The 12,363-nt window shown below is 32.3% G+C and overlaps 1 protein-coding gene across 1 annotated transcript; it reads right to left on the bottom strand.

The window, feature by feature from the left end:
• Window positions 1–544: 544 nt before the first annotated feature.
• LOC124925745 (U11/U12 small nuclear ribonucleoprotein 59 kDa protein) lies at window positions 545–3,847 on the bottom strand. Its single transcript, XM_047465825.1, has 8 exons — window positions 3,678–3,847; window positions 3,211–3,532; window positions 3,050–3,133; window positions 2,884–2,949; window positions 2,436–2,508; window positions 1,860–2,254; window positions 1,503–1,543; window positions 545–899 (listed from the first exon to the last, which is right to left on the bottom strand). The coding sequence occupies exons 1-8, from the start codon at window positions 3,824–3,826 to the stop codon at window positions 821–823; spliced, it is 1,209 nt and encodes a 402-aa protein (XP_047321781.1). The 5' UTR covers window positions 3,827–3,847; the 3' UTR covers window positions 545–820.
• Window positions 3,848–12,363: the final 8,516 nt, after the last annotated feature.

Consider the following 12,363-nt stretch of genomic DNA (forward strand, 5'->3'; position numbering starts at 1 on the left):
TTATTTTCTACTTTAATAAATTATATATATTTATATATTTTTTTATTTTTCAACTATTAAACTACTGAACCAATTTTATAACTAACCGAATCGAGACGCTTCAAGATTTTGAAAACCCAACATTGTTGTGATGAATTTTTCGATGAAAAAACCGACCGAACCGCTTATTGTATGGTTGTATATTTTAAAATAGTTTGTTTTGTCCTTTTTACCAAATTACAATTAATATATTTTTAAATATTATACAAAATAAATATAATTGTGTTTTGACTGCACAATTATGGGCTCTTAAACAAATCTACATTTTTACATTATAACAGTTGTAGCATGATCATATACCCAAAATAAGTTGACTAAAATAATAAAGCATCATTTCATAAGTGTAATTTTACTAAATAATATAACTAGGCTAATAATAAAAATTTGAATATTATAATAAAATAAATATAAGGACATAAAATCTGTCTCTGCCATCAAATTTATTGTTCTAACCATATTAATTTAGAGACACATATAGACAGTAACATTAATAATAACATCACTCTAAAATATGAAGTGTCAAATAGAAAACATCAATAATGGTTCTAATAACTTACACTTAGATATTATTAAGATATAATAGCTTCAATGACCAAATTGAAAAAGTTTTATAGGTTCAGTTTGTAACAGGTTGTAGCTCCTTCATCTGCAAGGAATGGATCATTCATGTCTCGGCCACATTTTCGTGCTCTCATCTTCTCATTATACGAACTTACAGACAAACCAACAATATCCACAACCACAAACTTCATTTCCTGTTAATTTTGTATGCAAGTACCTTTCATTTAGGCTTTACCACATAGGATGCCCATATTTCATCCGTCGGAGCTGGTGGTTGAACAAAATGCCCTGGTATTCGGCTGCATTCACAAATATAAACAACAATGACAAATTCCACACACTTTGTGGATGTTTTAATCAATTGAAATCTAACTGACTTAAGGACTTTAGAGGATAACATTCGGAAAGCTTTATGACTTATCGGCTAACAAAGATAAAATGCATACTTCATTGTGTTGGGCAATGGAAAATATGTAAAGAGTGTTTTAAGAACCATTTCCAATATCTTGCAAGGCTATATAAAGATAACCCTATGATCTACAAGATCATAATTTGGGTAAAATCCAAATACTCAACTCATTATTTAGATTGGGTTGTTTGGGATTTCACATTATTTTGGGTTGAACCAAACAAAAAATTTGGATTTGAAGTTATTTCATGTTTAAGTCCAATTCCAACTTACAAAAATATATTATTTTTCATATTCTCAATTCCAACTTCTAACAAGGGCTTCTTGTTAGCATGTAACTAATGTATCATATATGCATATAATTGATTCTTTATAGCATATGTGCAGTAAATTTGTGTTTGACATTCTTTATGCAGGCGGTGACTAAATATGATATTGATTTATCAGTCTAAAAGTTGTAATCGTAAATATTTGAATGTAACTAATGGCTCACCTTCCACCTGGTCTTATATATGCATCCCATGTTCGTCTAACCTGCATAACAATGGGGAAGTCAAGTTTAGTCCCATAAAAAAATTGTAATTGGACATAACTTAAAACCAAAAAATGGAGCAAGTTCAATAGTAGCCAAGGGATATGTTAATTGCAACTATTTGATAATGTGAAAACAAAACAGGCAAAGAGATACCATAAAGCATGCATCTATTAAGCTATAAATGGTAACAGAGAAACTCAATTAGCCATGTTTTAATCCAAACACAATACCACTTTCACACACAACTTAACACTCTAACTATGACAATAAACATATAACTTTTAGTTATATCCAGGCCTACTATAAAAAGATTACCTCAATCAGAGTCCCTATATCAGTATTGCTGCCATGATAATAATGATAAAACTCAACCGGCAAATTTGCATTCGATCCATATGTTCCACCGTAACTATGTCCCTCTGGTCTTTGCTTTACTGATTGATCTTCAATGACAGGCTTGACAGCACATGATACATTTTTATTTTCACTCACATTCGTGTCCAGATGCTTACTCGCGATACCATCATAAATACTGTTATGTTCTAATTCAGAACCATGCCCTTCAGTGATTTTTCTTGTTTCCTCAGCAGTTGCAATTGCATCTTTAGCAGCTTCTGTGTCAGTTGCAGCTTTAGCTTGACGTTCTTCTTCCTCAACTGCAGCTCGAACTCTTTCAAGGAATTTGTCATCTTCCTCAGGGAGAAAATGACCTGTGTTGCAGCAACAAAAACATTAAGCCCAATATAAGCCTCGGTATAAGCTTTATGCATAACTTTATTCACTAAAGCAAACCCTTTTATCTATAAATTACAAGGTGGAGCAAGCATTTAAAACCGTAAACATTCAAGTCAAATCAAACAAAAATTAGAACATGTATGTGAATATGAATACCTTGTTTTGTCAAACGTTGGATCCTGATGGAACGCAGTTCTTGAAGCTTTTCAACAATTAATACAAGCTCAAGCTGGAAAGCAGACATCAAGTTAAGACTCAGTTTTCAAAAGAAGGTAGGAATGTAAAGGAAGAGCTAACATCACCAAATCACTGAAAATACAGGATTCATAGCTAGTGCAAAACAGTTACTCAATCTTAACAAATCAAATTTGCAACTGGATATAAATAACTAAAGAGAGAATCCTTGCTGATTCTTGTGACAACTGAGTTCAAAATTTGAAACAGCTAGAAATAGTAGTCTTCTATATACAAGAAACTGAGCTGAGGTAGATGATATAGAAAAGTATATACATCTTCCTGTAATGTTATAAGCCACATAAACAACCACAACACATGTACAGTTAGCCGTGCAAATATATTACTCCTACTGTCTATACATCCTTACCTCTGACTCTAGCTTTTTCTTCTCTTCTTTTGCTTTAAGTTTTGCAATTTCCTTCATTTTCTCAACCTGCAAATCACATGTTTAAGCCACACACAAAAAAGTTTGAAAGCCGAGGTCTGCAGATAGACACCAGTTACTTAATCTATCCTGATTCTACCACTACTACCTTTCGTCTAGCTATATCATTTGCAATCTCCCTCGCTCTCCATTCATCAGCTTCTTGATCTGCTTGGTCAAACCGTTCACGCTCCTAAACGCAATTCATTCGTGTATAAGCAATGAAATAGACCAAATTTAAACATAACTAAATGACAAGCTTATGAAAACCTTCTTGACATCTTCAGCAATTCGAATCTTCTTTTTCTTCCTCCATCTTTTGTTTCTTTTCCATTTGTGCATTTTATTAGCAAATCTCACTGCAGCAGATTTTACCTCCCACCCACCACTTGCATCATCGGTATTAACTCTAAAAGGCTCAAGTTGAGCTCTTAGATTTCTAATCAGAGCTTGGGAAGCTTCCACTCCGAGTGGGTCTTGCGTAGCTAAATTTATTCTGTTATCGTCCTGAAACTTAGAGAGCAGCGATGAATCCTCAGCAGAAGACTCTCCGCCGCTCTTAATCTTAACCAATGCCTCTAGCTCTTCTTCCCTGAAATGAATCAGTAAACCTTTCATATTCAATATGTGAAATTTCAGCTCTAATAGGATTCTCTTTCATGTTGAATTCGATTAGAAATGTTGTATGAAGGACAAAATATGTAGCAAATTTAGATTGAACCAAAATGAATACTAACACAGCTTTTGCGAGGGCTATGGTATCGCGCAGCTCCTTTAAACAATCCCCTACGTTCGCAGTGTTCCAAAATCCGCTGGTCGGTAGATTCACCGGACGTAGAACCGGAATCCATGGCGGACGAGCAACCCCTGTGAATTGCGAGTTCATTGGAAATTCCAAAATTTGATTAAACTCTGTCTCAATAATTATATCTTTACTAAAATCCCTAATTAAAAAATATTTTTTTTAAATAAGGTAAAACTTAAACTCATAACAATATTTTATAAAATTTATAATAAATATAATTTACTTTTGAAAATATGTATAAATTAAATTTTAATTTTAATTTATTTCAATAAATTATAATAATTGTATCATTTAAAAACTAAAATATTTATTAAAATAATAAAATTATATTAAATTGTTTATTATTAATATACTATATCAAATTAATAATAGCAATACATATATCACTTTATTAGTATAAAATAAATTTATTATTACTGATGTTTTAGTTAAAATAATAATAAAAATATTTTGTTTTTTTAGTTTTATATTAAATAATTAACATTTTAATTAAATAATATATTAGATAACAAATTTAAATTTATTAAATGATGTATTTTTGAAAATTTTAAAATATGTATTTCGTTATATAATTTAATTTACGAAGAATTATGTATAAATTATATAATTTTAAAAAATATTTATTAATTTATATTTAATATTATATAATATATTTTCAAAATTTTATAATATTAAATTTTCTACAATATTTTGTATAAATTTATTATTATATGTAAATTAAAAATTTTTGTTTTCATTTTTTTTATTTAAGTTTTTGTAATTTTATTACATTTTATTAGTAATAAAAATTCTGAATCGGTTAGCTCTTATGAGATTCAAATATATAGTTTTAAATGTAAATAGGTAATAATTAATAAAATAAATATAAATTTTAATTCTTATTACTTTAATTTTTTTATCAATTTATTCTATATATATAAATATATATTAAATAATAATGTATTACAAATATAATTATTAATTTTATTAAAAAAAATAAAATTTTACAAATTTAAAATATAATTATTAATTTTATTAAAAAATATAAAATTTTACAAAATTAAAATATTATTAAAGTATATAATAATTTTTAATATTATGAAATTATTGTAATAGAAAAAATATTTATATATTTTAAATAATAATAATATATTATAATGAGAATTATATTTATAAATTAAAATGGTATATAATAATATATATATATATATATTAGAACTTTTATTTTTTTTTTCTAAATAAAATTTTCATTTAAAAATATGTTTTTTTTATATTATCAATTATTTTAAAAAATAAAATTATAATTAAAATAAAATAAAATTATAATTTAAAAATACTGTATTATTTATTATTTAAAATAATATGTGAAAATATGAAATAAATATTATATGTTTATTTATTTATTTTTTAAATATTATTTTCATTTATTATTATTATTAATTTTATTGCAAAATTAATATTTATATGTTATAAAAAATAATAAATGTTAATAAGTTTTATACAAAATTTTAAAATAACTTGATATATATATATATATATATATATATATATATATATATATATATATATATATATATATATATATATATATATATATATATATATATTATTTATTTATTTATTTTGTAAATCATTTTATGAAAGAATATAAGAAAGTTATTGTATCTCAATAAATAAACATTTGATTTAAGTTTACTCTCTTGTACTTAGATTAATAACGATGTTTCTTTTGTGGAGTACAAAAATTATTTAAAATAAATTTAAAACTTATTGAAAATTAAAAGTAAAATACAAAATAAATAAAGAATATGGTATTTAACCTGATATTAACTATATATTATTTGTTTTGTTTTGTTTGAGTTAGACAATTTTATTAATAACTTATTATGATTTTATGATTTTTTAATAAGTATTTAGATTATTTTTAAAATCCATAATCTATTATATATAGAAACACTATTTTTTTACCATGATCCTTTAAATTTTCTTTTAATATTCTTTTTTTTCTCACCACTCATTATCTATATCATTTTTAATTTTTTTTATATCTGATTCTCAATGTGTTAACTAATGTTATTGCTAATTAATGTTATCTTGTGATATTATTGAATAAATATCACATTAATTAGATTGATTCTAATATAGTTGTAAGAAGCATTTTTAATTATTAATGTTATTATTTTTTATTAAGTTTGTTATGAAGAAGTTCAAATAATGAATATGGATAAAGAACTAAAATCATGTTTATACCGACTAAAAAGTTCTACTAGTTTCATTAAAATCCTATATATTTAACAATCACTCATTTAATAGACTTATTTTTTTTAATTATCAATCTATTAAAATAAATATAAGTTAGGTTCACATAAAAATGCCTATGTTTTGATTGAGTCTGTACACATGGGAATGCTCATATAAAAATTGTAATAAGTTATATTAGATAACTGGTTGATTAGGGTGGAATAGTTTTAATTATAAAGTTATTTTTATTTGTGTTATTATATCAATAGTTTAAGGACTATTTTTGTAAGAAGTATATTGTATCAGTTAATAAGATCGGGGCTATCCCGTAGGATCCATTATGTTTTTCATTTCTTGTTCTCATATTCAGAAGCATTACACAATCACAATATTTTCTACTTAATTCTGAAAGTTAACATGGTATTAGAGTAGTATGAAGTTTCTTCTAATTTTAATTCTTCGTCTAGGTCTTCTTCTAGTTCATCAGATACTACGATGGATTCGGAAAAAGAAGTCACTCAACAGCTACAATCGAGCAAAGATCAAGATCCGGAAGAAAAACTATTAGGCAAGACGAAGGGAGATAAGAAGAAGAAACGTGATTCAAAGAAAAAACAAAAAGTAAAGAGAAATAAGAAGAAAAGAAATCGAGCCAAGAAAGCTGAAGAAGAATTTCTTTATGTGGGAAGCAACGATCAACCAGGTATGGGGCAATTGTGACTTCACTTTTTACATGGCAAAACTATCTTAGTTGGAGCAGAAGTGTTGGAATTGCGCTTACCGCTAAATCCAAACAAGGGTTTATCGATGGTTCGATTTTTGTCCAAATAACGATGACGATCGATACAAATGGAACAAAGAAGATTCACTTGTTCGCTCTTGGATTCTAAACTCACTGCGTGCAGACATTAAGGAGGATTTTGTTCACACTGAGACCACCATGGAGCTATGGGAGAAATTTAAGAGACGATATCAAGTCAAGAATGAACAAAATTCATTCCAGTTACAGAAAGACATAAACTCACTAAAGCAAGGTGATTCTCTTCTTGAAAAATATTTTTCTACTATGAATAGATGGTGGGATGAGTATCGTTGTATTAATCCACTTCCAAGATGCGAATGTAAGATCAGGGTTAACAAATGTTGACAAGTTTCTGATCAAATTGAGGAGGAGGACACAAAAAGAAGACTCTCTCAGTTTCTTACAGGATTAAATAATTTATATGAAAACATTCGAAATCATATTCTTGTTTCTGATCTTGCACCTGATATTAATCGAGCTTATTCAGCATTATTATCTGTTCAAAGACAGAGAGTGATTAGTGATGTTAACCATGAATCAAATGAACATTCGGCAATGTCTTTTGCAAGAAATAAGACATCTAATGATTCAAGGCAGAGTAAAGGAAATGCATTCAAGAACTCACTACAATGTACTCAATGTGGAATGAAAGGACACTTAAAAGATGAATGTTTTCGAATTGTTGGATTTCCTGATTGGTGGAAAGGAAACAAATGAGATCAGAAAGGAAATAAATTCAGTAACATGGCAGTAGCACCCTTTGATCTTGAATAAAAAAAAGGAAAATTAAGAACAAGGAGATCAAAGAACATTGAACATTGATTGCAGAAACCATGGAAACATTGGCTAATTTGATGAAGCGATTTCAGAAAACTAGTGATATCGGATCTTCAAAAGCTGAAACTTCTTCCAACAAGTATAGTGCATGTTTGTCTTTAACATATTCTAATACAAAGTTTGATTGTGACAATCACACAATTTTAAACTCAAACCAAAACAGAATCAAAAACCATTTTTGGATTATTGATACAAGAGTCAGCAATCATGTTTGTTGTGATAAAACTCTTATTTCTAATTTAACTGAAATGGTTAAACCAATTTTTATATTTATCAAATTGTACAAATATTTTGGTAATTATACTGGAGTTGTTGAATTAACAAAAGAAATCACACTTTTTGATGTTTTTTATGTTTCTAACTTCAACTATAATTTGATCTCTGTTTCACAAATTTTGAACTCTAAAGGAATAAAATGTGTCTTCAATAACAAATGTTGTTTGTTGCAGGACCTTGAATGTGATAAAATTTTAGCAAAGGGAATTTTACATAACAATTTATACTTTTTTGAAACTGAAAGTATAATTGAGTCAAGAATAAACAAAAAGAAACAAGATTGTCAAAATTTTGAAAACAAAACAGTGATAGAAAAAGATGAAACTTCAATATCTTATTATGCAAATGAGATTGAGAATGATTTTTCTGAAACAGAATGTTCAAATTTAGGAGGTGATTTCAACACAAATAGTCCTATTGACAATTTAGAAAATGATGAACTTAATCTAGTTAGGAAAAGTGAGAGAGTTAGAACAAAACCAACATGGAGTATACATCATGCATATTTCTAAGTCTAATTGCCCTCATAATACTTTCCCATTTATTAATCATTTATACAAAACAAATGAAAAAGATTTTTTTATGAACATAACATGTATTGATGAGCCTAAATCTTATGCAGAAACTAGCAAATTACATGCTTGGCAATCTGCAATGAATGATGAATTGAAAGAACTTGATAAAAATGGAACTTGGGTGATTGTTGATCTTCCAAAAGGAAAAAAAACAATTGGGTCAAAACAATGGATTCAATCAAGACAATGGAATTTGGAATGTACAAATCGATTAATTAAATTTGGTTTCAAACAATCTCAAAATGATCATTATCTTTTTATCATGCATATTGTTAAAGGAATTATTGTCTTATTGATGTATGTAGATAATATATTGTTGGAATGTTAGTTTTGGGATAGTTTGGGGGTTATTTGTAAGAGTGCTTTTATGCCTCTATATAACTCTAGTCTTTCATTTAATAAGAAGAGCTTTTTCCTTTTTATATAAAACTACTTGGTATCAGAGCTAGGTTTCAGATCTAGGGTTTTGTATCTAAAAACTATGCAACAGCCGCCGGCCTCACCAGACCTCCGCCGCCCCTATCAGGACCTCCGCCCACCAGGGGCGCCGCCGCCTTGCTAGGGGCAGAACTGACCCGCCGGTGAGGGTTTGGATCTGGTCTTCTTGATGTTTTGAGATCAAGAACGGGTTAAAAGGAAGAGGAAGAAGTTCGAGATAATGAGTTTTAGATCTTACGGGTTAAAGATCGTGTGATCGTGGTTTTGGGGAAGAAGGAAGATTTGACTTAATCTCGTGTAGATCAGAGTCGGATCGATGACAGGTGAGGGTTCGAACATGGGTCTTGCGATGAAAGAGGCCTTGGAAAAACTGAGTGGTGATGAGATCGCAATGTTGATGCGAGCATTCAGCTTTGCCTCCAGTGACACGGCACCGAAACCAACCCCAGCACCTACACCAGCACCCGCACCAGCACCTAGGGTGGAGCTTCCCCCGATTGATGTGAAACTCGATGGTCCAGCTTCGTATCTGCGCTGGTCACGTCGAGTGCGATACACACTAGTAGGGAGGAAATTAGAGGGGTACTTGACTAGAGCGGTTACTAAGCCGGTTGAGGGTACTCCAGCATGGGATGATTGGAGGTCCATTGACATGCTGGTGTATGTTTGGCTCTTAAACTCGATGACTACACCGATTGCGGCCAATGTTGATGGTATGGAGGATGTGCGGTGTGTCTGGGAGAAGCTGAAGAAGACTTATGATGGAGTGGGGAACAACCTGAGGGTTTACCAGGTCCAAGGGGAGATCGCTGCTTGTGTACAGGGGGAAAGGACTGTTCAGGAGTATGCCATAGAGCTGGAGCGCTTGTGGCTGGATCATGACTACTGCACGAGGACATTGTGTTGCACTGATCCTGCGTGCAGGAAGACTGAGGCTTGCATGCAGGATAGGACCATGGGGTTTCTCAGAGGTCTGGCCCCAACCTTTGAGCAGAGGACTGCAATGTTATTGGCTCAGCCGAAGATTCCCTCGCTTGAGGAGGCAGTCTCGGTCATGATACAGGAGGAGACCCGGATTGAGCTCTAGGCCGGGGCAGGGGGACTTCCAGGGGTGAAGTCAGCCCTAGCTGTCTCCAACTCAGGTGGTTCCAGGTTTAGAGGTGAGACCCGGGAGTGCTACAATTGTGGAGAGGTAGGCCACTTGATATCGGCTTGCACCAAGTCACCAAAGGCGAGGAACTCCGGTGGACGTGGTCAGTCTAGTGAGCGCGGTCGTGGTCGTGGCCGTGGCCGCAGAGGAGGTGGAAGAGGGGGCTATCGGGCAAACCTGATGGTAGCAGGTGAAGATAATGGAGATGGTGTGCAGGAGGAGGAGCTCTCTACGGAGGATCAGGAGCTCTTGAGATCCTACTCCCAACTTCTTAGGAGAAAGGGAAGAGGTGCGGCAGAGAATGCATCTACCTCGGGTAACATTGCCACTTATGCTCATTCAATTGCAGGTACTAGTGACACCCATGCTCTTGCCTCTATATCTACCGTTGGTTCACCATGGATTATTGATTCTGGTGCTTCCAGACATGTTACGGGTACTGTTGGAGAATTTTCTTCTTATACTCACCTGGAAATCCCTGAGAGTATTCGAACAGCCGATGGTACGGCCCAACCCGTAGTGGGTAAGGTGTGCAGACTTAATAAATCTCTTTATGGGCTGAAGCAGTCCCCTCGAGCCTGGTTTGACAGGTTTAGGAGGGCTATGGTAGGCATGGGGTACCGGCAGACCAATGCAGATCATACAGTGTTCTTCAGGCGACATGAAGTTCACATTACGATGCTGGCAGTGTATGTGGACAACATGATTATCACTGGTAATGATGAGGGTGAGATTGCATTATTGAAGAAGAGGTTGAGTAAGGAGTTTGAAGTGAAAGACTTGGGGAAACTCAAATATTTCCTTGGGATTGAGATAGCTCATGGTGTAGAGGGGATTGTCTTATCTCAAAGGAAGTATGTGCTGGATTTACTTACAGAGACAGGTATGCTTGGGTGCAAGCCTGCGGTGGCCCCGATCGATCAAAAGTCTAAGCTAAGTGCTGAGGCAGGAGAGCCAGCTGATAAGGAGAGGTACCAGAGGTTAGTTGGTCGCTTGATTTATTTGAGCCACACTCGTCCTGACATCTCCTTTGCGGTGAGTGTGGTGAGTCGCTACATGCATGACCCTAGGGAGGGTCACATGGATGCGGTGTACCAGATCCTGAGATACTTGAAGAGTGCACCAGGCAAGGGGTTGATCTTTCGCAAGAATGGGCATTTGAGTATTGAGGGATATTATGATTCAGACTGGGCTAGTTGTGCCGATGACAGGAAGTCCACGTCTAGATATTGCATGTTTGTAGGAGGCAATCTGGTCTCCTGGAAGAGCAAGAAATAGTCGGTAGTTGCGAGATCCACAGCCGAGGCAGAGTACAGGGCTATGGCTTTAGGTGTTGCAGAGATGATATGGTTGAGAGCTCTGTTGGTGGAGCTCAAAATGGACCAAGAGGCACAAATGAAGCTGTGGTGCGACAATAAGTCAGCTATTAGCATTGCTAATAACCCTGTGCAGCATGACAGGACCAAGCATGTGGAGATTGACAGATTTTTCATCAAGGAAAAACTGAATAGCGGACTACTTAAACTAGGATATGTAACTACTAGAGAGCAAGTGGCTGACTGTCTCACTAAAGGGCTTAGTTCGTTAGAATTGTCGAGACTATGTGACAAGATGGGCCTTGTGGATATCTTTCGTTCGTAGGCTCATCTTGAGGGGGAGTGTTGGAATGTTAGTTTTGGGATAATTTGGGGGGTTATTTGTAAGAGTGCTTTTATGCCTCTATATAACTCTAGTCTTTCATTTAATAAGAAGAGCTTTTTCCTTTTTATCTTATTGATGTATGTAGATAATATATTAATATGTGGAAATGATTTAAATGATATTGAGATTGTAAGACTTTCATTGATAATAAATTTTCAATTAAAGATCTTAAAGAAGCCAATTTTTTTCTTGGTCTTGAGATTGTTAGAACTGATAGAGGATTATTTGTGAATCAAAGGAAATATGTTCTTGATATTTTAAAAGAAACAAGATTGTTGTGTTCTAAACCAGAAAAGACTCATATGATGTAGAATTATCCCGGAAGAAAATAATTCTAATAATGGAATATTGAGAAAGTCAGCCAATCAATTAGACTAATTGATTTGTAAATCAATCAATTAGACTAATTGATTTGCTAATTGACCGTTTATTATCAATTACATGATTTTACTATCTAATTATTTCTTTTTCTGCAAATGTAATTTTACTATTTAAGCATTAAATGTCTTGTGTAAGAATCAAAACAACAAAAACACAAAACAATAAAATTTCTCTCTTTTATTCATAATTTTACTATTTAAGCATTAAAATTTCTCTCTTTTAGTCTAATTCTAATAAT

This window comes from Impatiens glandulifera, chromosome 2 (genome assembly GCF_907164915.1).
Source record: "Impatiens glandulifera chromosome 2, dImpGla2.1, whole genome shotgun sequence".
Classification (NCBI taxonomy): Eukaryota; Viridiplantae; Streptophyta; class Magnoliopsida; order Ericales; family Balsaminaceae; genus Impatiens; species Impatiens glandulifera.

What these genes read in the sequence shown, in the direction of transcription:
- LOC124925745 (XM_047465825.1), bottom strand. Translation starts at nt 3,826, where the DNA reads ATGAACTCGCAATTCACAGGGGTTGCTCGTCCGCCATGGATTCCGGTT. An exon ending in ATGATATAGCTAGACGAAAG is followed by an intron (nt 2,950 to 3,049) that starts GTAGTAGTGGTA and finishes TGTGATTTGCAG; the next exon opens with GTTGAGAAAATGAAGGAAAT. An exon ending in ATATAGGGACTCTGATTGAG is followed by an intron (nt 1,544 to 1,859) that starts GTAATCTTTTTA and finishes ATTGTTATGCAG; the next exon opens with GTTAGACGAACATGGGATGC.